The 24354-nt window shown below is 36.5% G+C and overlaps 5 protein-coding genes and 1 pseudogene across 12 annotated transcripts; 5 read left to right on the forward strand and 1 right to left on the reverse strand.

The window, feature by feature from the left end:
• The first annotated feature begins 401 nt into the window (after window positions 1-401).
• P4H5 (2-oxoglutarate (2OG) and Fe(II)-dependent oxygenase superfamily protein) lies at window positions 402-3420 on the forward strand. Of its 5 annotated transcripts, XR_015212510.1 has the most exons (9): window positions 463-770; window positions 846-930; window positions 1231-1328; window positions 1429-1526; window positions 1857-1986; window positions 2189-2376; window positions 2641-2729; window positions 2845-2991; window positions 3072-3420. XR_015212510.1 is itself a non-coding variant. In XM_086591682.1 (8 exons), exons 1-7 carry the CDS (start codon window positions 571-573, stop codon window positions 2712-2714), a joined length of 873 nt encoding a protein of 290 aa, XP_086447808.1. In that variant the 5' UTR covers window positions 402-570; the 3' UTR covers window positions 2715-2729; window positions 2845-3420. The 5 variants fall into 5 exon arrangements, 4 of the variants coding, with proteins under 4 accessions (XP_086447808.1, XP_086447810.1, XP_086447807.1 ...); XM_086591682.1 differs by having other exon boundaries at window positions 402-770; window positions 2845-3420; XM_086591684.1 differs by having other exon boundaries at window positions 430-770; window positions 849-930; window positions 2845-3420.
• Window positions 3421-4877: 1457 nt separating this feature from the next.
• Window positions 4878-8879, forward strand: LOC147520174 (uncharacterized). Of its 3 annotated transcripts, XR_015212514.1 has the most exons (5): window positions 4899-5873; window positions 5985-6185; window positions 7251-7355; window positions 8225-8345; window positions 8504-8879. XR_015212514.1 is itself a non-coding variant. In XM_086591686.1 (3 exons), the coding sequence occupies exons 1-3, from the start codon at window positions 5172-5174 to the stop codon at window positions 7269-7271; spliced, it is 924 nt and encodes a 307-aa protein (XP_086447812.1). In that variant the 5' UTR covers window positions 4899-5171; the 3' UTR covers window positions 7272-7608. The 3 variants fall into 3 exon arrangements, 1 of the variants encoding a protein (XP_086447812.1); XR_015212513.1 differs by lacking the exon at window positions 8225-8345 and having other exon boundaries at window positions 4878-5873; XM_086591686.1 differs by lacking the exons at window positions 8225-8345; window positions 8504-8879 and having other exon boundaries at window positions 7251-7608.
• Window positions 8880-9004: 125 nt separating this feature from the next.
• Window positions 9005-13444, forward strand: LOC147520175 (cysteine--tRNA ligase, chloroplastic/mitochondrial-like; annotated as a pseudogene). Its single transcript, XR_015212512.1, has 9 exons — window positions 9005-9550; window positions 9651-9714; window positions 9838-9999; window positions 10444-10614; window positions 11130-11411; window positions 11538-11663; window positions 12419-12622; window positions 12721-12811; window positions 12909-13444. The product of XR_015212512.1 is annotated as a cysteine--tRNA ligase, chloroplastic/mitochondrial-like (transcript).
• A 516-nt stretch (window positions 13445-13960) lies between these two features.
• On the reverse strand, window positions 13961-15755 carry LOC147520176 (pentatricopeptide repeat-containing protein At1g20300, mitochondrial-like). Its single transcript, XM_086591685.1, is given in 2 exon segments — window positions 13961-14278; window positions 14280-15755. Coding segments are annotated over 2 exon segments (1581 nt in total). The 5' UTR covers window positions 15714-15755; the 3' UTR covers window positions 13961-14131.
• Window positions 15756-19084: 3329 nt separating this feature from the next.
• On the forward strand, window positions 19085-19768 carry LOC147520177 (methionine-S-oxide reductase). Its single transcript, XM_086591688.1, has one exon. The coding sequence runs from the start codon at window positions 19241-19243 to the stop codon at window positions 19619-19621; it is 381 nt and encodes a 126-aa protein (XP_086447814.1). The 5' UTR covers window positions 19085-19240; the 3' UTR covers window positions 19622-19768.
• Window positions 19769-20005: 237 nt separating this feature from the next.
• Window positions 20006-23136, forward strand: LOC147520178 (Big1). Its single transcript, XM_086591687.1, has 3 exons — window positions 20006-21930; window positions 22057-22187; window positions 22839-23136. Exons 1-3 carry the CDS (start codon window positions 21694-21696, stop codon window positions 22966-22968), a joined length of 498 nt encoding a protein of 165 aa, XP_086447813.1. The 5' UTR covers window positions 20006-21693; the 3' UTR covers window positions 22969-23136.
• Window positions 23137-24354: the final 1218 nt, after the last annotated feature.

Here is a 24354-nt window from a genome sequence, read left to right on the forward strand (position 1 = left end):
ATTTAGAAATTTATAATTTTTGTGACAATATTTAGAATAGTTAGAAAATCATATCTACAAATATTAGTCTAATTCGAAACTTATAAATGGCATCAGATTTTAAATTTGTTTACCATAAAATATATCTCTATTTTTGATACTATATTGGACAAGTTTAGAAATTTATAATTTTTTTATTATTCGTGACAATATTTAGAATAGTTAGAAAATCATATTTACAAATATTAGTCTAATCCGAAATTTATAAATAGCCTAAAATTTTAAATTTGTTTACCATAAAATATATCTCTAGAAACCCTCCCCTCCTTGAAAGTTCAAATCGAGTGTTTTATTCGTCTGTGCAACCGTTCACGTAAAGTGAATTCCCACATACTTCGCCGCATCCTTGCCCAAGCCATTTTGTACTACTACTGCTGACTCCAAAGAAACATAACAGTCTTCTTGAAATGTCGCATTTTATATATTTCTATGAGAAATGAAATGTAAACGTTACTTCCTCTATTTTTTCTACCACAGACACACACCACCTAACCAGATCTAAAAAAAAAAAAAAAAAAAAAAAATCAAACAATGGCAAGAAGCAATAGTAGATATTCACGAATGCAAAACAAGAAATTATCTACGTGCACACTTGCATTCGCTTTACTTCTAACACTCTCTCTCGTTCTTTTAATGCTTCTTTCTCTGGGCATTCTTTCTCTTCCAACTACATCAGATGCTTCGTCTAAAGCTAATGATCTAAGTTCCTTTATGCGTAAGACTTCAGACAGGTGTAATATAATTTCCAAATCTTATCTCACTTCAAATGAAATGTCTTGTTATTGATCTCCTTTGTTTTGTAACAGAAGTGCTGAGATTGATGGGAGAGAAGATCATTGGACTGAGATTATTTCTTGGGAGCCTAGAGCTTTTATTTATCATAATTTCTTGGTGAGCTTAATTTCAGGTTGGATGATTTATTGTTACCAATAGTGGATGAATATCTTAAGGCCTCAGACAATCCAACATGAAAAACATAGATTTTCTAGGAAAAATCTTACATCATTAATGATATCATGTAACTAATATATTATCTTATAGTATAGTGTATATACTTGTTATATGTGTTTTTTTTTTCCTTTCAAGTCTAAGGTTCATATATGATAGTTTCTGGCGTTCTGCAAGTATGTTGTGCTCATATTATGTGCTTGCCCACAATTTTTTTTTTTACTTCTGCTACTTTCTGAGCAGTCTAAAGATGAATGTGAGTACTTAATAAATCTGGCCAAGCCTCACATGGAGAAGTCAACGGTTGTTGATAGCGCAACTGGTCAGAGTAAAGACAGCAGGTTTGAATTTACTACCTTTTCTTCCTCTTTACTTAAGTGAAAATGGTTTAGATTTCATAGCTTTTATTAAGATACTTATTATTTTAGTTTTGTTTTGTAGGGTGCGGACTAGTTCTGGAACGTTTCTAAAGAGGGGCCGGGATAAAATCATCAGAAACATTGAGAAAAGGATATCAGATTTCACCTTCTTGCCTGTCGGTATGTGGTCAGAGAATTATTATGCCAACCTTTAGATATTTTGATAACTTCTACATGTGGGAAATAATAGCTGGTGGTGCTATGATATTTTTGTACAAAGTGTTCGAGTTTTGATGTTTTAAAACAAACTCACCATTGTAAAGACAGCTGGTTATATTTTGATTGCTCGTCATAATATTTATTCTTTTATGGTCTTAAATCTTATACACTTCTCTGTAAGAGTTACTGAATGTCTGTATCTTTGCTTTCTCTTGTAGTGTTATTTCATAGTCACTCTTTATTTATTGTTAAGTTTGCGTGATCTTCTATTTGTCTCTTAATGATTCACAGAGCATGGGGAAGGGCTTCAAATTCTTCACTATGAAGTTGGACAGAAATATGAACCTCACTTTGATTACTTCAATGATGAATTTAACACTAGGAATGGAGGCCAGCGGATAGCTACAATATTGATGTATCTGTAAGAATAATTCCCACTTAACTTGCAAAACTTACCATTCAGTTGAACACCCCTTTTTTTTTTTTTTTTATTGCTGGGTAAAAGAAATATCATAAGAAAGCAGGATGAAAAGGCCTACAAACACCAGAACATTAAAAGTAAAGCAGCCCAACAGGCTAAGTAGTCCTCCCTCATGTTTCTTTGTATTTCCCTATTGAAACAGCTCGGACGTTGAAGAAGGAGGAGAGACAGTGTTTCCTGCTGCCAAAGGGAACTTCAGTTCTGTTCCTTGGTGGAATGAATTATCTGAATGTGGGAAGAAAGGCCTTTCTGTAAAGCCAAAGATGGGAGATGCTTTACTGTTCTGGAGCATGTGGCCTGATGCTACTCTAGATCCTTCAAGTTTGCATGGTATTTTTTTTTTGTTCCATTGCAAATAAAAGTCTTAAGGTTCAGTGTACAACTGTAATCATGCATTCTCTTAGGACCCTTCTTTGAAATAGAAGCTCATCATCCATCATTATTTGTGTCCTTCACGTAGAATTTATAATAACCGTCTCCTTGCATTTCTGTTATGTGAAGTAGTCTTCAAGCTTTCTATCATGTTGTGAAATGAGTTTCCTCTCTCCTAATTATCCACTATGTACCTGCATTTGTGTTATGGCTAAATTCCAGGTGGATGCCCTGTGATTAAGGGCAACAAGTGGTCATCTACAAAGTGGATTCGTGTCGACGAGTACAAGGTTTAATGGTCTAAACTCAAGGTGCCGGCTTTAAAAAATGTGTATACGTCTAATTAACTAACACAATATGATTGTTGTTTTCTAATAAACCTACAAGTATGAATTTTTTCTGACTGCACCCTGTAATTTCTGACAGCCCGCTATCTTTTATGGTGTTTTTGGTAAATTATACGAGTTACGCAAGCAAGACATCGAGTTGCATATACTCTGATGTACCAGGGCATGTGATATATCATATAGTCACTGGCAATATTATTGAAGAAATACATTTTGTAAAGAATAGGTTGTGCAGCAACAGTTTCCATCACTTAAATGCGCCATTACTGTTCTTCCTCTTGATGATAAACTTTTTTCTTTTGCCAGTTTACATTAAACGGTCATATCATGCGGGCTACCATTTTGGTGTGCGAACTACCGTTCGGCCGTTCCAATACCAACTAGAGCTTCGCTTGGTTTGCAAAAGTCAGGTTTATATTTGACACTGATGGTCCGGGTTCCTTCACGCCTTCAGTTTTGATAGACTAACTTCTAAATCTCACCAGCAACAGCTTAGACATTGTGATTGGTTCGCAATGTCCTGTGATACCTTTGTTTCTTTTTAGCAGTTTATGCATGTATTAAGATATCCAGATACTAACATTCTGTAGAAATACCACATTCTGTAAGCGAAAGCTATCAACAAGTATTATATTTAAACCGAGCTTCTTTACAATGACAAGCATTTATTATTTTTATTTATTCTTATTTTCTTTATTACTGGCGTTTAATTCCCAATTTGGGTTCTTTATCAAACCTTGGTTTCAACCCTGATGCTTGACCCTTCGATGGATGCACTGGGATATACTGTGTCGTCCAACTAACCGTAGAAACCTGGGAAAGATTTTTCGACTTGGGTAAGACATGTCCAACTTACTAAGAGTTTACATAGAGCATCATCAATGCATTGCCAAAAAAAATTGTGACACATCAGCTTTTCTGTCCCCAAAAAAGTGCCATTGCTATCTTAAGCACGGATAAAGTGAGATTTGGCAACAAGTGTCTTGGGTTTGAGGTTTACATGTTCTATGTGTCTTCTATGTCTTCTTCAGTTTTGATACCATCACCTACCTGATAGCTTTAAAGCAACAAACTAGCTCTATTCATGGGCAAGAGTCTGGTGAAGTGGGAGTTTGCTAGTACTTCATGTTATGGATAAGTTTATTCACTCCACACTGCTTCTGTGAAGAGAGGAGACAGACTTCTGCTCGTGGAAGGAGTGTGTAGTTATTTAATTTAAGAAGTTGGACTTGTTCCTCACTGTCAGATCCATTCAGTGAGTAAACTTTATATGTTCCACTTACGCAAAATAATGAAATAGTGAGGAGAAGAAGGATAGCATTCGTGAGTTGGGGTGTAAACTGTGCAACAAGCCCAACAGTTGTACCACTTACACGCCCAACAGGGTGTCAAAACTGTCAATGGTTACCTGTTTAACCGGAATTGAAACTGGAACTGTAGAAAAAATTATGGTTTCGGTTTCTATTTTAGAAAAAAATGTGTACTAAAAAAACCAGACCATATAGAATCGGAACTGAATGTCGGAATCAAATGTTATCGTATTTTTAACATAAAAAATATCGAAATAAAGAATATAAAAACTCAAAACGTTCATTTATATATTACTAAATTTTATTTATTAGTGTAATATATAGTTTTTATAGTATTTAATGTTATAAATAATATAAAAAAATAATTTACAATCTTAAATATATAATTTTATTTAACTTATTATTGAATGACATAATTACTTATATGAATATTTAAAAAATGATTCGTTCCTACGGTATTTTTGTGTTTTTAGTACACATTTTTTAATAAAATTAATAAAAAATAGTGTAAATAGTAAATATCTTAAGAACCAGAACCGGAAATACCTACTGAGAACCGATAGTTATGGGTATTGGTTTCACAATTTTAAGAACCGTAAAGAACTGTAACAAGAATCAGAACTGTAAAATTAAATAGTTCTTGGTTCTTACAACACTATAAACCGGACCAGAACCCGACGTTGACAAACTTGACACCCCTAGTCCCACTGCCGAGAATTCCGCTGCTCATATTTTTCGTAAAATGCGTTAATTTACGTAATATTTCGGAAAGTTTAGCAAAATATCGCGATAGGCCAGTTGAGTTAGAAAGTTATCAGTAAACTTCGTATGTCGGTTGTGTGATTTTGTTCGTGGCACCATCACTGGTCAGTTCTCTTTTTCTTATATATTCTCTCTCTCTCTCTCTCTCTAAACATTTATATGTTTATTTGCATCTGTTAATATTAGGGTTTTAGTTTGTTTTATATCTTTCTTTCCTTCTAGTGTTGGATTCATAATTCTACTTGTCTCTATTAATTCGATACCATTACTGAGTTTTCCTTTTTAGTTTTTAGTAGAAACTAGAAACGCCAATTCAAAGAGAAAAAAACCGAGGATGGAGATAGAAATAGATCACTATGAAATTCTAGGATTACCATCAGGAGAAGAGGGTTCAAAACTAACCCTAGACGAAATCAAAACAGCATACAAGAAGAAATCCCTAAAAATACATCCAGACAAGAATCTCAACAATCCAAATGCAGCCACCGAGTTCAAAACTCTAAGTGCTTCATACAAGATTCTCAAAGATGAAGCAGCTAGGAAGCTATACGACGATCTTCTACGCGTTAGGCGCGGAAAAAGACAACGTCAGGTTCAATACGAACGCGAGAAACAACAACGTGAAGCTACATATGGTGTGAAAAGGCGGACCATGATGAATGATCTTGAAGAACGAGAGCGGGCTTCGTTTGCGGTGGATCCGGTGGGGAAAGCTAGAGAAGAGGAAGAGAGAATTGCGAGGAGGTTTAGAGAAGAGGTTGAGAGAATTCGGGCTATGCATGCGAAGAAGAGTGGAATGGCGGGGAGGAAGAGAAGCGAGCCGGAGGGGGAGAAGAGAGGTGGAAATGGGAATAATGGTTTGGATGGTGAGAAGGTTTTGAAAGTTTCTTGGGAAGGGAATGAGGATGCTTATAGTGCTGAGAGATTGAAGGAGTTGTTTAAGGAGTTTGGTGAAGTTGAAGATGTTGTTATTCGATCTAATAAGAAAAGGAGAACGAGGTCTGCGCTTGTTGTTATGGCAAATAAGGATTCAGCGGTAAGGTTTTTTTATCTCAGTCTTGATATTTTTTATTTTTAATCTAGTTTATGTGCTATTAGTCACAGTGTTAAATGATGGTTCTTCTGTTGATGTTGTGATATTTGTTAGGTATTTGCTATGGGGAGTGTATGTGGGGATCTTAAGAATCCTTTGCTTGTTATGCCTCTCAATAAAGCTGCACCGGTTGAGGGTTCATCTGTTTTTCCTCCAAGGCATGTGGAACCTGAACCTTATATTCCGGTGGCAAACAATCTTGTTGGTGCATCATATCAGGCTAAAGAAGCTTCAATTCTGGATAAGCTTATGAAGGTATGAATATGATACTTAGGAATGATTGTAACATTATAATGCTCTTTGGAATTTCAATATCCTTATATTTGTAGTGCCTTGTTATGTGATATAGGAAGTGTAAGTGTTACTTTAGTAAAATAGAAAGCGACAAAATAATAGGTTTCCTCTTGAAATACAAAGTTGTTATTGAGCAATTTTATGAACTGTGTGGTTGCAGTATCATATACTACTAGGAACTAATGGTCATTACAGAAAATGATTTTTTCCCTGCTGCTCTGGCATATCCATCTTTCACCCTTTTGTTGATACACCAAATGTTGCTGGTTCAAAGTAAATGAGTTGCCACATATCACCCATATTTCGAATACAACGAGCAATTCCAAATTTTTGTACATGGCAATTCGTGTACCTTTATACTTACTAATATCTAGTTAAATTATATTTGAAAAGAAATTGATTTAAATTGAAAATTGAATTTGTTTAAGATAAAATGGTTTCTTAGGTTTTGCAACCCAGTAATTTACAAATTAGTTACAGAAAATATTTCACATTTTGATGAATATGTTATCATACAATTCCGGAGATGACATGGTTACTGGTTAGTTTCGGAAGAAGTGGCGATGAAGTGCATCAAAGTGTGTCCGACATCTAGAAAGTAGAAATATAGATAAGATTTAGGGATGGCAGGAAGTGGGAATTCCAAGAGATGATTTGTGTAGCAACGTTTTTGTATGTTATTTCTTGCCTATGATACTTGATATTAAATATGACATTCGTAATTCATGTATATGAGGGGTGAAGGTTTATATTGGGTTTTGTTCATTGTATAACTTTCAGAAAGTGAATTTCCCAGGTAGCATCCAAGTCTTAATTTTAGACTGGAGATCCTCACTAAGAAACTAACCCACCTGTATGCCACTTGCATACTTGCTTCTTGAACATTACAACAAAGAGAATGGTTTTGTTTTCCTTTCTGTATTACACAATCTATGTTTGTCATCATTGCCCAATCTCTTACTTTTATTGGAAATGCTCATTCTCTTATTGCTCATTCTAATTGGTCTTATCACATTGGTTTAACAGGCAGCAGAAAAACAAAAATGATGGATGTCGAAGAGCTTAGCAGAATTGGCTTGCATAGTTGTATTACAGATGTTTCATGATCTTTCCCTAATTCGGGTGCAAGAGGTATAATTCACATTTTGTTTCTGAGGAAAGGAAAAAATAACATGAGATCTTGGACTTTGTTTTCTCGTTTATGGTTTTGTATACGTACCTTATTTCCTTCCTTTGTTTTACATTTTCATGTTAACGAATTTAATTTAAATACCACCCTGATGCTTCATACCTGGAAGAACATCAAAATTGATATGTAATTGGTTTGGCATGAATCTCGTCACTTGTTTTACTGGATTTGCTAGTAATATTGGTTTTGGTGTGATACAGAGCTTGTGTTGCCATATTTGATGTTACGTATTCCATTTATAGTTGCAGTACTTAAGTGATTTTTAGAAATTTCATAAAAAATGTATCTGTTTATTTTCCGTTTCACTATGAGAAGTTGCATGATAATTTTTTATTTTTATATTTTCCTGAAGAAGATGGTAGCGGACTAGGGGTTAAGGATGCCTCAACCTTTCATTACTGAAAAAATGTTCAAGTACATTTGATCATCTTTATCCTCCTTTACTATAGCATCAAGTTTACAGTCTCGTGGAGGATGGAAAAATCCAAACATGATCATTTTTGCTTACACAAATTTTGGACAAGTAATCAGCTGCCTGATTACGTTCTCTAAGGGCACACAATAGAAATATACAACAAGCCTATCAAAGTTTGAACAAAGGGCACTATTCTTAGCAACCAGGTTCCTACACATTCAAGGGGGTTCCTCTTTTCTGTTGATGACAAGGTTAAATGTACTTAATTGCCACTTTTTTTTATTTGTTTAACGAGAAATGGGTCTTGACTGGCCATTTGTCCTAACTTTTTCGTAGAAGCGCCATATGTTTCTGCCTTCCTCAAAGTTCTCCTTTTGCTGATCTTCCTCTGCATAGGTGGTACAACCTTTTAGGCCAGTACGGCAGTACTTCACTCTCTTGTATTGGAACTTTGGAAAAAACAGAGAGCATTGCAGTAAGCCCTCACATAAATGAAAATGAAAGGGTTCTATTGGAGGTAGTGTTTGCGGATGCCATCATATTAATATAAATTAATTTGTGTTGCATAGTATTGCACCTAGGTTGTCTGAACTGAGTTGGATTGATTGCACAGAATAATCACGTTCAGGTTTGTGATTTTTCATGCCTATAATTGTGTTGCTTGCTTGTTATCAGGTGTGGTCCATTAAATGGTATCTCGTGGTCTACTTGCATTATGTATTTATGTTCAAGCTCATTGCGTCTTGATATCGGTTGTAGCCGGCGAGACAACTATTATTGGAAGTTTGGAGTTAGCTGAAGTATTAAAAACTTAAAAGCAAGTCCCAAGCAACCCGAAATTGTGCTAGCATGATCTGAACCACCGCTCGTGTCATACTTGGAGGTTGACATTATTGTACACCTGAATAGATTCCGAGTTTTTCGCTAAGAATTTGTGATTACTTAAATAAGCATTGATGCAGTTGGAATCCATTATTATTGTTTGATTCTAATATACTCCTGCTGTGAAGTTATTTCTTAGATTCATTAACTTCTTTCTAAGTTGTAGCTACATGTTCATTGCACTGCTATCACAGTTCTTTCTTCTTATTATTCTTTCTTGCCAGCTTATACGAACTTATATGTAAAATAATTGGGCCGAGTAAAATTGAATTGAGTGATTAAGATGGAATTCAGATAAACTGAGAAAGTTGCCGAGCTATGCTTCCACCGAGAACCTGTCATGCTGGGTTTTGGTCGATTCGTGGATTTGGCTACATATGGCTTTGTAGCTTTTAGTTGAGCAACCTGACTTATTGAGCACGCATGAGGATTCCAATGGGCTAAGATAAATAACACCCACTCTAAAGTCCAGTCTGCCATTGGAAAAGAGGTTGTTTTTCTAAAGAAATCTGATTTTGAAAACTAATTTCCGTATCTAGTAATGGCAAATATACTCCTAAAGTCCTCCATTCGACCATTTTCGCTACCTATTTTTTGTTCAAAGAGATTTTTCTTCAAAAACAAAATATGCTGCTTCACCTCCCAATCTCCTGAATCACCTTCGGAGCAGCAGCAGAAGAAGAAACAGCTGTGGTTATACAACACATTGGGCAGACAGAAGCAAGTGTTCGAGCCCAAAAACCCTGGTAAAGTCGGCATGTACGTTTGCGGCGTCACAGCTTATGACCTCAGTCACATTGGTCATGCTCGTGTTTATATTTCTTTTGATGTCCTCTTCAGGTATGTATACTCCAATTCTTCTAGTTGTGTATTGTAATTAATTTCGCTTCCGACTAACTAAGTGGACATGTTTTTTGGACCTTGTTTGAAAACCAGGCAGATACTTGAAGCATTTGGAATATGAAGTTTATTATGTACGCAATGCCACCGATGTTGATGACAAGGTCAGTATTATACTTCTTGCTGCGATTCATTTATGGGATGTTTTTTTAAAAAATTGCTAGTTGCCATACTTTTTGTGTTGAACATGTCATTAGACTTACTTCTGCACTTTTCCATACATGTAGATAATTGCTAGAGCAAATGAGTTGGGAGAGGACCCTTTGAGTTTAAGCAGACACTACTTCGATGAATTCCGTTGTGATATGTCATATCTTCACTGCATTTCTCCTTCGGTTGAACCGCATGTATCTGATCATATGCCCCAGATCATTGATATGATCAAACAGGTGCTCACCTTGATCTTTATGTACTTGTTTGTAAAACCGACAAGCATGCTTCTTCAGTTTCATAATTTTACAGATGGAACTGTAGTCATAAGACCTTTTGTTATTCTAGTTTTTATGATATAGAAAGTTGTCTCTGCTGTTCTCCATGTTGCTGTTATCCACCGGTTATGTTATTTGACCTGCGGGTGAATTTTTTTTTATAGACCACTAGACACTTCTCATGAATTTCATTAAAGTAATAACAGAAACCCTGTTACAGAACCTGGCCTTGCTCTATATATCTTGTCAATGTCAACTAAGTATATCTGTGGCATTAGAAGCTGCATTTTCGTTTCTTTTCTTGTAAACAATTATCCTTTTCATTTTCCTTTGCAAACTTAAACAGAAACATGACTAGTCAATTTTACATAGAACTTTAACTTTGTTGGCTTGCTTTCTTGACAGATTCTTGGTAATGGTTGTGCCTATAGAGTTGATGGCGATGTTTATTTTTCTGTAGACAAATTTCCTGAATATGGACAACTATCTGGACGGAAGTTGGAAGATAATAGAGCAGGTGAAAGGGTGACTGTTGATTCAAGGAAGCGAAATCCTGCTGATTTTGCATTATGAAAAGTGAGTTGATCAGCAAAAACTTCTGTATGTATGAGGTTTTGCATTGAAAGTTTGATGCAAACGTTTTGCCTGAAGTATGGATGATATATGTGATAAAGAGATCATTTCCAGACTTAACCTGCCAGCCTATCTGAAACTTCTTGCCTTGTCAAAACTCACTACTGGATTGCACATTGAAATATTTGGTTCATTATTTCACCATGAAATTTCTGTTGCTCAGAACTTTCAAGTAGGTTTCATTTGTGGGGACGATTTCTTTTTCTGGACTGAAACAGAGTTGCAGATCTTAACTTGGAAGTTAGAAGGTTTTAAAATTAGTCAAAGGTTCTCTTATGCTATGATGGTAAAATATTTCAGCCTACAGATGCAATATCCACATAAATGTCAGACATATTGCACAAGCCAGATAGATAACAATATATCAGGACGCAAAGCGGTTCTGTTAGTGATACTGTATAAATTTTAATTTCTCAAATTCCAAAGTTCATCTGACAAACTCCATTTACCATCTGCAGTCTACGAAGGAAGGAGAACCTTTTTGGGAAAGTCCTTGGGGATCTGGAAGACCAGGATGGCATATTGAGTGCAGTGCAATGAGTACAGCTTACTTGGGTTACTCTTTTGATATACATGGTGGAGGGGTGGACCTTGTGTTTCCTCATCATGAAAATGAAATTGCTCAGAGCTGTGATGCTTGTAACAAGAGTAACATAAGCTACTGGATACACAATGGATTTGTCAATATTGATAATGAGAAGATGTCGAAGTCACTGGGTAATTTCTTCACAATCCGGCAGGTAATTGTAATCAAGTACTCTGCTTAGGATATCAATCATTCTGTGCAACTTATGTTTGCTTTCATGTTTGAGCATTTTACAATGAATATAAGATATCTTGATGGATGGTTCCCTACAATTCTGCAGGTTATAGACCTTTACCATCCACTTGCTGTGAGGCTATTTCTGATGGGAACACACTATCGATCTCCTATTAACTACTCAAATACACAGCTTGAAAGTGCATCTGACCGTGTTTTTTACATATATCAGGTACCATTATTTCTTTCAATACCGTGAGGTGCATTGTTAAGACATACAACTCATACATCTTTTCTCCCAAGCCGAGGCAGTTGGAAGTTGGAACACATTGAAGGCCTTCGCCTATAAGAAGTAGACCTTACATTCTATTAACCCTAAAATTATTCGCATCTAGCTGGTTAAATCCACTGGAAGTTTCATACCTGACATTGTAAAAGATAACTGTAGAGCTTACCAAACACGCAATGAACTGATCTGCGCATCTTAAGTTTCTTCCAACTTACAAGTATAGGCAAGTGACTCTGGTCAATATATTTTCTATTGTAGACTTCAGTCTCTGAGAGTGTGATTTAAATGCTCAAGGTTGAGTATGCCTTCATTCAATAAAAAGGTGTATTTGATCTTTTCTGTGAGGTCGTTCACTAAAATGTGTAGATCTGTTCTTTTTTGTGAATGTGACTTTTGATATCATTTATATTGATGTTTAGTCGGGATACTCCTTGTACCTCGTTATAGTTTGGTCATTGTAAAACTTGTTTTGTGGACATCCCTCTTGCTAGTGGGGTTTCCATTCGACAGGTGTCTCCAACTTCCCATCCATGGTGGGGATGGGGGTTGGGGCGGAATGGATGATGGCTTCCTTTGACAAGCATGGTATTTTACCCTTCATTTTTTTTTGTCTATAAAAAGCCTGCTGTTCTGATAAAATAAAAGCTGATAGGATTCTTGGATATCTTCATGAAGCTGTTCTCGTGAAATTTGTGCAGACATTACGTGATTGTGAAGAGGTGTTGAGCCAGCATCACAAAGCGGATTGCAAGGACAACATTCCTCCTGCTACTCAAACTTGCATTGATAAATTTCATAATGATTTTGAGATATCTATGCTGGATGATCTCCATACTTCTGTCGTTTTGGCTGCTATGTCTGATCCACTGAAGACCATCAACGATCTTTTGCATACTCGTCAGGTACCCTTCTCTAACCTCTACCAATATTTTGCTCAAAACTTTTGGGTCGAGGGGTGTTTGATATTTGTCATCATTCAAATTCAATGGGGAAGAAACAGGAACTACGTATTCAATCACTTTCAGCTCTTGAAGAAGAAATTAAGAGTGTTCTCTCGGTTCTTGGACTGATGCCCACAAGTTATGCGTGAGGTAGGTGATACCGTGATACTGATTACGGAAAGCTCCTCCCAAAAGATGCCCAGATGTTTGTATAGTTTCCTCACAAATTTCTATTTCATTCATTCAGGTTCGGCAACAATTAAGAGAAAAGGCATTGAAAAGAGCAGGACTCCAAGAAGATGAGGTATCGCAGAAAATTGAACAAAGGACATCTGCAAGAAAAAAATAAGGAATACGAAAGATCAGATGCTATCAGAAAGGAGTTAGCTGAAGTTGGTGTTGCGCTAATGGATGGTCCTAAAGGAACATTTTGGAGACCAACTGTGCCTCTTACCCTACAAGAGCACGAGGTCAACTCTTCCTGAATGACATAATACTGATAAGTGCTGCCAGTTTACGACACCTCACCAAACCTGAAAATACCTCCTTTGGAGCTTTGAGATGTAAGAAGTATGGGTTAAGCTGTTTTGTTATTCATTCTCAAGTAGCAAAGAAAATTGTAAAAACCAGAGTCACTTGTTCACCCGTTGATCCGGCATTTTGTCGAGGATCATAGCAATTTTTGCCATTGTAAAATGTGTACTTGGTAATACTACTTGAATATACAGGTGTCATTCTCAACCATTTTTCATACCAAGCATTATTGCCTTCGGCACTCTTTAAGAGTTCGCAATGTCTCGGTTTTAGTCTTGTAAAATTTTAGGGACAGGGTTGCAAGTTTCAATCACTAGAGGTTTTTAGATGCATTGGGCTGCGCAAAGGTAATATTATTCTGACATTTAGATAAAAACTTCTCATTTCTGATTGACTAATTCACTATATGGAAAATGCATCCTCAGTCCTCTCTACAAGCTATCACTCGAGGTTGCTCTAGTCAGTTTATTCCCGTATGTTTTCCGTTTGAATTTTTAAGAGCCACGTTTAGTCACCTTCTTACTCCTGGAAGTGTAGATGAGTAAATTAGCATTTTTTTTTCCTGACAGATAATAAGTTAGTCAGTAACCAGCAACATTACACAAACTTCGCCTGACAAGCATCACTACTGATATTGTCATTTGTCAACGAGTAACAACATAGCAATGGAGCCATATCGCCATACTCCATCAGCACATGAAATTACATTGTTTGTGCAACGCATAAGAGGATAATCACCGATAAACGAATAGAAGCCTGGTGATATCAAGATAAATTACGTCACAAAATAACTATCTGTGATAAGTTTCTCAAGATACAAAAGTTGAATCTGGTCTACAAAATTTCCAGTTTAGTGAAATATCAGTAATAATCAACTGGAAAAACAACGCTTGTGGTTGATCAATAAATAACCGACTCCCAAGTCCTAGCTACAGCCTACAACGGGCGCGTTACAAATCCCCTATCAACCATCTTTTCTACCAACTCCTCGTGCTTCTTTATCTGCTTTGCCTTTCTCAGATGTAGCAAAACGGACTCATACATTGGCAAAGTTGGTCTCAAACACTTTTCTTCAAGCATTTCGATTAAAGAACTTATGCGCTCGAACCCAATGCCCAATTCGACAAAACAACGAGATCAAAACTCGATAAGTGTTCACATTTGGTTCAACCTCATTCTCATCCATTTCCTGCTTCAGCTTGAAAACCATGTCTGCTGACTTAAATTCTGCAAACATCTTCATCAATACATTGTATGTCACTGTATTGGGCGTGCAATTCATCTCCTTCATCTTAGTATACATTCTATGAGCTGCATTCACATCTTTTAACTTCATAATACACCTAAATATTGGATTAAATGTCGACGCATTCCCACTACACCCTTTCTTAACCATCTGATTCAAAACCTTTGTAGCTTCCTCAAGATTGTCATCTCTACAATGACTCTCTATAAGAAAGTTATAAGTAATAGTATCCGCCGGGCAATCAAGCCTCTTCATCTGGTTATAAACCTGCAAAACTTTCTCAGTCCTCCCCGCCTTAACATGAACCCTCATCAAATTATTAAAAGTAATCGAATTCGGAGAACACCCAACATCAATCATCTCCGCAAAAACATCATGAGCACGCGATATCTGCCCACACCGACACAACGCGTCAATCACAATACTATAAGTATACACATTAGGTTGTATCCCAACCTCCTTCATTTCCCGAAACACTCTCTCAGCTTGATCAATATTTCCGGCCCGACACCACCCATTAACCAAACTAGTATATATAATCACATCTGGTTCAAACTTGTCTTTCAAGCCATCGAAAAACGACTGGGCTTCTTCTGCTCTTCTTTTCTTACAAAGTATACTAATAACTATGGAAAACGCAATCTTATCAGGCTTACACCCATAATCTTCCATTCTATTAAAAGCATGAACACCTTCAGCAACTAAACCAGCCCTCACATACCTTCTAACCAATATGGAAAAAGTTTCGACAGGTATTTGGACATTTCGAGTTTTCATTAAATCGATAAAATACCAAGCGATATCGAAATGTCGAACTTTTCCAGCAAGATCAATCATCTCATTATAAGGTTGAGGACAGTGATGGAATTGAGTTTGGTTAGTGACCCAATTAAAGAAAGAAAGTGCTTGGATAAATGGGATCCCGTGGCGAATAGAGCCGCATTTTTCGATGACGTGTTTTACGATTTGGGGAGTGATGGAATTGATGGTTGTGGTTTTGGAGAAGTCGAGGGAGAGAGTGGTAATTGTGGAGTTTGGGGTTTTAGGAGATGGATTAGGGTTTGGGTTAGGGTTTTTGCGGTGGTGGTCTTTAATGAGGGTGTGGAATTTTTCTGCGAGTAGGGTTTCTGTTGGGGATAGTTTGGTATTGTTTGTGTCATTTTCGTCTTCTGAAGATAATGAGGAAGGAGAAGATGAATATAAGGATTTGGAGAGAGGTGACCGTGTGTGTGAAGTGAAGCGTAAGCGGAGCTTGGAAGTCAGAAATGCCATGATGCTGGGCGAAGTGAAGAGAGAGTTTGTTAAAGAGGAGGGTGTGTTTGGACTATGGCTGGAAATGGTACGGGATGCGACCCGAACCGAACATATCCAAATCCATTTTAACGGATATGGTTTCTATGTTTGTGATATGGTTTCTATGTTTGTGACTAGAATCCGATCCGAATATCTGAAAACCCTAATCATTTTAATAAGATTTATATTTTGATGCTTAACCATTAATTTATATCTTACATTTATATATGAAAATCATTAAAATAGTGTATTTTTTTGTGTTTTTTAATGGATATGGATATCCGAAATCTGACCCGAATCCAGATGGATCAAAATATAGTAAAGAGTTTTGAGTGAGAATCCGACCCGAACCCGCTCCATTTTCAGCCCTAGTTTGGACTCCAGAATAAGCAAGGGTATAGCCGTATAGGAAAGTGCCCTTCTTCAGATGCTCTACAATTGAGTGGCACAAGAAAGGCTCTTGTGAGAATACGAGCCCAGGTTGGGTGTGGACTAGTGTTGACCCTTCACTAAGAGCAAGTCCTATATGGGCTGGTAGAAAGTTCCTAAAGGCCTATATAACACCCCAAAAATCAAAATGTCATTATAATGGGACTGCTAGAAGACTCTTAAATTTGGCTGGTGTGATAAACCTAGCTAAATTTGTGGTTTTGTTTAGTAGCTGTCATAATAAATTTTGGGAGATGAACGACACAATTTCTTCCATTTGTGTGTTAATTTCGACATACTGCAAAAACTATGTCGTCCGTCTAAAACAATTTCAACTTAAGTTGTAAACTAATAGACAGATGACAGAAACTGTGTCATCCGTATCCATTTAGCACTTCAAAACACAAAAAAGCGATTGGAATGAAATTCAAGTTTTGGTTTGCCATATTTGACCGGGCAAAATAAAACCCTAAGGGTGTGTTTGTTAACTGGCAAATGGGGGTGGCTAATTGTATTTTCCCACTAGAAGCACCATTTGCCAGTGTTTGGGTGTATTTAAGGGCCCTGGCAATTACTATTTGGAATTAACCGGCAAATCAAATTATCCCACTAGAAGTGGGAAAATAGAAAACACTTCCCCCCAAAGTTGAATTAGTCACCCGGTATTTTCCCACTATGATAGGAAAATAGAAACAACTCTCCCTCTCGATCTCTCATCTCTTTCTCACTGCAAATAGAAATAACTTTCCCACTCGATCTCTCTTCTCTCACAGATCTTTTTCGACAAGTAATCTCTCTCTCATCTCTCAATTCGCTTCAATTTCTCACTCAAATAACTCAAACAACAATCTCTTTAATCAATTCAATTTTTGAATCGACCAACAATTTAAAATTTGACATGTTTTGTTGTAAATTTAACATTTCAGATCTCTCATTTTCTTACTGTTTTTTTTCTCTTTCTCAGATTTGGATTCATTCTCACTGTAATCTCTCTCTAGCTCTCGCCAGCTCGCTGCCATCAGGTATGATTTTGGGTTTGATTTCTTTTTTGGGGTTTTGATTTCGTTTTTGATTTTGATTTCGTTCTCACTGTAATTGGTATTATTTGGTTTGGTTTGGTTTGGTTTTAATTTTGATTTTGATTTTACTGAAAATAGTGTATGTTGAACAAGGCTTATAGATTTTGTTGAACTATTTCGTTGATGGATATTGTATGGTAACAATGATAACAATGCATCACCAATGGTAAGTAAGTTGTATGCATCATTACATATTCATGGTCCTGCTTCATTCTTTGCCTTCAGATTGTTATTTAGAGTTGTAAGCACTTGGCCTATATTCACTCCAAATCCCCTTTTAAGAGCTGAAAACCATTTCAAATATTTGAATTCTACAGTATTAGGACCTACAATATTAGTAAAAGTGCAATGCTAGTGTCATCTCTTAGTACGCAACCCTGCAATAATTATGCATTTGGAATCAGGCTTAGCAACTTTAGGCTCACCAATGAAGCCATCTATGTGTGCACCATATGAACAGTGCAACTATAAGCATTGTGAATTTATTATAATCACCTAACATTAAACGCTTGAACTATGGAACTATGGATAATGCTGACAGTCCAACATTTTGTATCTTTAATGAAAAACTGTAGTCATTTGCATTCTGCAGCTTAAGCACGGGTGGGAAGCAAGTAAAGGAATGGAAACAGCAAAGATTGTTAAGATGGAAACTTGCCCATCCCTCTGGAACTCTAGATGAATATTGCAATGGATGAGGGAGCACACAATTATTTAAGTCACGAATACCAAAAGCGGGGATCTAATGTTGGAGAAAAAGCAATCAATATCAAGAACCATAATATGGGCACCTCAAGTGGTAGAAGCCGATTTCAAAACCGAGAGTTTATTAACCGCCTAAATACATCGTATGCACCTTGGATTTGTGGGGACTTCATTAAAAAAGAAAATTGTTTACGCTTACCATTTTCATTTGGATTAAACACCAATTTTTATTGCACTACTTTTTCTAGTAGCTTTGAGTATTTCCGCACCTAAACACTTCCTATAAGACATCTTTGAAAACTATCCTTGCTAGAATTCTTGCTAGCACCAATGCATCCTTTTTTGTTTATATTCGCTAATATCTCAAATTAAACCGTAGAATTTGTGGTGGTGGTCTTTTCGCTGGACTAGTGGTGTATGTATCTTCGATGTTGTTGTTGTTGTTGATCTCGCCACTGTGTTGTTGCTTGATATGTGTGTGATAGTTTGTGGATTGGATTGATATGTGATTGTTTGTACCTACATAACACTTGTAATATCTGTTGACTTGCACGCTACATTTTTTATTTTTTATTTGTAACTTTTTAATCACATTAACTTTTCTATGTTCTTACTAGTATTTGTAACGGCATTTGGACCAAGTTTGAGAAGAAATACTATGAGTACTATTAATGTTGGATTGTATTGTCTTTAATTTTATTTATTTTGTATTTTGTATTTTGTATTTTGTATTTTATTTTTTGTTTTTTTTATATTTCATTGAGTTTGAAAACTAAAAAATATATACCCAAAAGTTGAAATATTATTTGTCATGGGTTGTAAAACAAACACGCAAAATCGGCAAATTGAAATTTTCCCACTATAAATTAGCAGCCTGGGAAAAAAACAGCAAAAATCTAATATTTTCCCACTACAGATTTGCCAGTAAACAAACACACCCTAAATATCCTATGTGGCAAGGGTTTAGCAGTCTTCCATTGGACTTACTCTAAGCGCGAGCACACCTTGACCAAAAAGGCCCTAAAAACTATTCAAAGCTTGAGCCGGCCCACAGGCTTGGAGGCCCGTATGTTTGGGTTTCTCGTCCACATTGACCAACTTCTGCTAGAAAAACCACATGCCGTTATGCCGTAAATAATTGACTTGAACATTCAACAGCTCAACTTCTAGAAAAACTGTATGCCTAATTTCCTCCATCACAACGCTGCATTGAAATTTCTCTTCTTTCTCCTTTTATACATAAAATACACCTAAATTATCTTCTTGCACGCACCAATCCTGAAAAATTAATCCATGGCATCAATCTACAATTGCACGGAATGCGAAACAAACTTAAATCTACACACGATCAATCTCTACCCACCTGATTTCTACTTCGAGGCTGGAAACAAAGGCACCCTTTCATTCGCCTCCATCGACGAAAGCAAGTTTAGATTCGAGAAAGAAGACAAGATCAAACCGTTCTTTGAAACACTGAACTACTGGGGAATTCAAAGGAAGAGAACTAAGATTAAGTGTAAAGAATGTGGACATGTTGTTGGCTATGTTTATGATGACGGTCCTCCTCTTACTAATAGTCCAGGTCAATTTGGTCTGGGTCCTAGTCAAGTTATTCCAAGAGCTCCCAGGTATAGATTTAAGACCAAAGCTCTCAAGATTACTACAGAAACTTAGTTGTTTTTTTTTTTTTTCAAAATTTGAGGTTTTGATTGTTTTTGTAATAGAGTGATACCCATGTATTTCATGTGCTTTTTGTTGTTGTTTTGTTTGTGTATATGGTCCTTTGGTATTGTTAATAGATTTACTCTGATTTATCTTTAAGGCTATTCTGTGGCAGTGTGGTTTACATATCGAAAAAGGACATACTATTTTCATGGAAAGTTTATACAAGTGTTTCCACTCCTAGCAAGATTCATTAGATTATATTTCCTCTTAGTTCTGTATGCCTAACTTAATTCTCTAGGTTTTTTATGATAGTTGAATGAACATATTTGTCCATACAGGAAGTAACTAAAACTCCTTAGTTTCATAAAATTATAAATACCCTCCAACATAGAATTTTCCAGATCAATTAAGACAGTATTTTCATCAATAGAAAGGAATAGAACTTTTGGATTCAACATATCATATGACAGGGGTACTCCATTTGTTTAGTAATACGTCGATATTGTGCTATCAGTCTGTCCACCTTTATGTTTTTTCCCTTAAACCCACCTGCTTTTGCAGTCATCCTCGCCAGTGAGCACCTATACTTCAAGATTGTTGTAATCACGTCGTGCATATAGAATAAACCCATTCGACTGAGTGACTGACTAAAGCAACCAACAGGATATTGATTATTCATTGTCGGTATTTCTATCATTTCCAAGCTTTTTTTTATTTGATTGAAAACAATGAGACAAGTGGACCAATGCGTCTGTTTGTATGCTAACCAATAAATCATTCCTTCACCAATGATTCGTCGGACGGCTGTACAAGTTAGACTGAAAAAAAAGACCGGTGTGTCAGATCCAATAGCTTCCATTGAGGCGGCTCTGAAGAGAAGATTTCGATTTTTAATGTGTCAGAAAAAGCTTCTGGGTCAGGCCATATGCCTAGAACCACTTTGTAATAGGGAACCAAATCATAACTAGGATATGTTCCGGGGACGACAAATCCGTGAGTGACGCCATGGCCAGTATTGTTTGCTTTTGGGAATTGCTTAGTTATTGGGCTGCAGATGAAATAATGCACAGGATACATTTGTTCTTGACTACATGGTATGAATCCGTTGGAAGAGGCTAAGTTAGGGATTCATCCAAAGTAAGATCAGCAACAGTGCCCCAAGTCTCCTCTCCATCCTGGAGTTTTCTTCCTTCAGTAGAAGATGGAAAGAATGGAACTTGATCCTGGAACTCATATAGAGGATGCATGTTATAGAAAAAACCCAGCATGAGAGAAGGTTCTGTTTTTTCCTTGGTAAGTAACTTCGACGAAAACTGGTTTCGTGAGAGATGAGGTTGTGCCATTTCTTTTACATGCATTTACATCTGATGTGTGATTTGACAGAAAGATGAAGAAGAGTCTCTTCTATAATGTCTTCTTCTATTACCATAGTAACCATTGTCTCAACTATGAACTACAGCTTCGCTTTCACACTCTTTTTCTTATTTTTTGGGAAAATATGGAAAATCAACAACCACGAGTGTTTTTAATTCAGAGAGAGAAGTGAACTCTAGTTGGTTGTCAATGGACTGATGAAGTGATGAGTGATGACTAGCTGGTCAATTTTATACCTTCTACTGGACGTGCTATGAGGCCAGGTTCTACCTAATAGGTATTTGAAGCTACATTGTCTTAGCAATCACGCATCGGCATTTTGCAAACACCCTTATAATTTGTTAACTGGTCTTAGAAAGGAAAACAAAATATGAAAAAAATCATCCAGAATTCCCGAAACTAAATTGAAAACCAAATTCGATCGTTAGCCAATGTTTGGTGTGTTGTTCATGTAAAAAAATTGAAATGTCCAGGACTCAAATGAAATCCAGAATCTCATTATTCTATAGCCTAGAAGTAAGAAGCGTAGCTGTAGTAAGAGTGCGTGCATGAACAACCACGATTTGGTGTGGCAGTCAATGTTTGAACCTTAGGTTGGATTAGTAGATTTGGAGAAATGTCCAAAAATATTGCCAGTGGCTCTTAATTTTATCTTCTCAACATCGGCTTTCTACTCGAGAAAACTAGTAGGACGAGATAATCTGAAGATGAAGCAAGTACAAGTAGGTAGCAATGCGGAAAAGAAAAGGGCAAGTCCACCACCTCCACTACCATTGCAATTATTTCCGAGGTACTGGATGAAGCAAGGCATAAATAGTATCTCAGCTAGGAGTGTGACGAATGAGGAGATTGCAAAGTTTTGGAGAAAGAAGAAGATGGACGAGGAAGACCATCTACTTGCTGCAATCAAGGCAGCAGCTCGTATCAGAGCACGTAATCTTTCGGTAACTTTCCTACTTGCCATCTCAAATTTCCAATAAATTATATCAAACACTTCATGTAATGTGTAAATTGGCATAAAGCGCCATGCAAATTAACTAAAATGCCTAGTGTTAATTTGTTCTGTATAGGAGCAAGACTACAAGCAATTTGAAGAGTCACTGGAGGATGAAAATAGGGAAGAAAAGAACAAGGGGGATATGAAGAACAGCAAGGACAAGGATGAAAACAACAAAGAAATACGCATAGGAATGATGGACTGGTAAGCTAGATATACCCCTCAGAGCATTTTTAGGAAAGCTAGATATACCCCTAGGAGCATTTTTAGGAGAGAAACCAATAAAACACAAAAATTTTGAACCGAACCAAACCAAACACCCAATCAAAAAAACACCAACCAACTTCAAGAGAAACATCAAATAAACATCAAATTACATGGTTTTGGATAAACCACGTTATATAGCCCAGGCAGTTTTTTCAAAACCGCGCCACTGAAGCCCATCTTAAAAGCCCAAGCCCATGCGGTTTTCCAAAAACCGTGCGATATGTCGGACCGGTTTTCGCAAAACCTCGTGATTGAAGCCCACACTCTAGCCCAAGCCCATACGGTGTTCAAAAAACCGCACTGGAGAGATTTGAATATTTGATACAATACCAAAGCTGGAACCAAATTTGGACCAATTTGGTATTTGGTTTAGTGTTTTTTTGGTGTTTTCATCAACATGTGTCTCTCCTGAAAATGAAAAAACACCAAATTATTGAAAATTTAGTGTTTGATGCTAAGATAGTATCTCACCTAAATATGCTATTAGATGAGTGGCTTCATTGTCCACACCAGACTTTGCTTTATAAATTTTTTACTTTGTTGCTTTTATGTTAGTTGGAAAGTATACATCTTGCAAAGTTTTTGCAGGTGGACGAAGAGCAAGTATGCTTATCTGAACCAACCAGCAATCGGATCAACAAAAACGTGTACTTACATTCCCCACTCATGTTTATATAATCATCCTCCATCGCGTCCTTCTTTCTTCAGGGTATTCTAGATGAAACTACTTGTTCCACTATCGGCATTTTTCTTCTGAAACTTTACACGAGCAACGTGAATTTCTTGTCTACTAGTTCCACAAATTATGTGTATGGTTAGCTAAGTAGGGATTATCAGTTTGTAACAGCCATCTAATGTGCAATAATTAATCGAGGTGCATGGTACATTTCATGTTTGCCGATAATTGCAGATTTTTTGCCTATTACTATGCATAATGCATTATGAATGAGTACATTGAACAGGGCTCATAGTCATCGACTCATCGTATAGAAAAGCAACCACCCCTCTGGTAAAATGATCAGTATAATCTTGAAATATATATAGCACCGTGAAACTACGCCTACCCTTTGCTGTGGAAATAAAATCAACTTTTCGTGTATATGTTTCGTGTGAGGAACCGAGTTATGTTTTTCACCCTATCTCTTTTCGTGCTGATCCTACATAATTGATAATAGTCGGTTACAATGTCGCATTCGTTGGATAATAACAGATTGGATTGATAATCAATCATATAAAAGCAGTTGCCATTACTTTGTTCATACTGTCTCTATTGGCTGATGACATGTGTAATTGAACTGGTTTAATTTGACCCATCTACATTAGAATTGTGTTGGTCTTTAAATATTGGTAGTTCGCCACAACATTCCAATGCATGTGTCGTCTAAATCGAACTGCCCATCTTGAACAAATAATTCCTATAAAAAAATTTCTTTGAAATGCATCCTCACTTTCACCGTCTAAAAGATAAAGTTGCACTATAATCGGCCACATTATTCATACATTACGTACACAGAATTTGATTGCTAGTGACAACAAGGATATGTCAAATGTAACTTATATTTTTCTTTGCCTAAATTAATGCAACCGACCACAAGGGCATTGGATGTTTATTGTTTAGACCCTAAAAAAAACAAATGTCTCACACACATTGCAAGTTTGCAACCTGCAGCTGCAGGATTTGAATTGATTGAACCAAGGAGGCTTCAAAAGCATGTTACAACTTACAATACCTGATGGATTAGTTTACTCTATACAGTTTACAGATACTGATTCATGGCAAAAGGAACAATAAAAAAATTAAAACAAAATAAAGGGTCGACAACGTGCAAGCTTTGATTAGCTTAAGGATAGCATTAGGGATAATCAACCAATTATTTAAATTAATTGGTTATCTTTGATTCATTCCAGTTCGAAAGTTTATAAGTTTGTCTAACTTGATTAACCGGTCAAAATAAAGTAAGATCAACTAAAACTGAAAGTACAAGAAGACTATACTAACTAAAATCGGAAAAAAAGAAAAAAGAAAAAATGGAACAAAAACTATTTACAACAGAAACCCCAAAATTAAAAGTGCACAAACAATCTATACATAAAAGAAAATGTA

This window comes from Coptis chinensis, chromosome 2, assembly GCF_015680905.1.
Source record: "Coptis chinensis isolate HL-2020 chromosome 2, ASM1568090v1, whole genome shotgun sequence".
NCBI classification, from domain to species: domain Eukaryota; kingdom Viridiplantae; phylum Streptophyta; class Magnoliopsida; order Ranunculales; family Ranunculaceae; genus Coptis; species Coptis chinensis.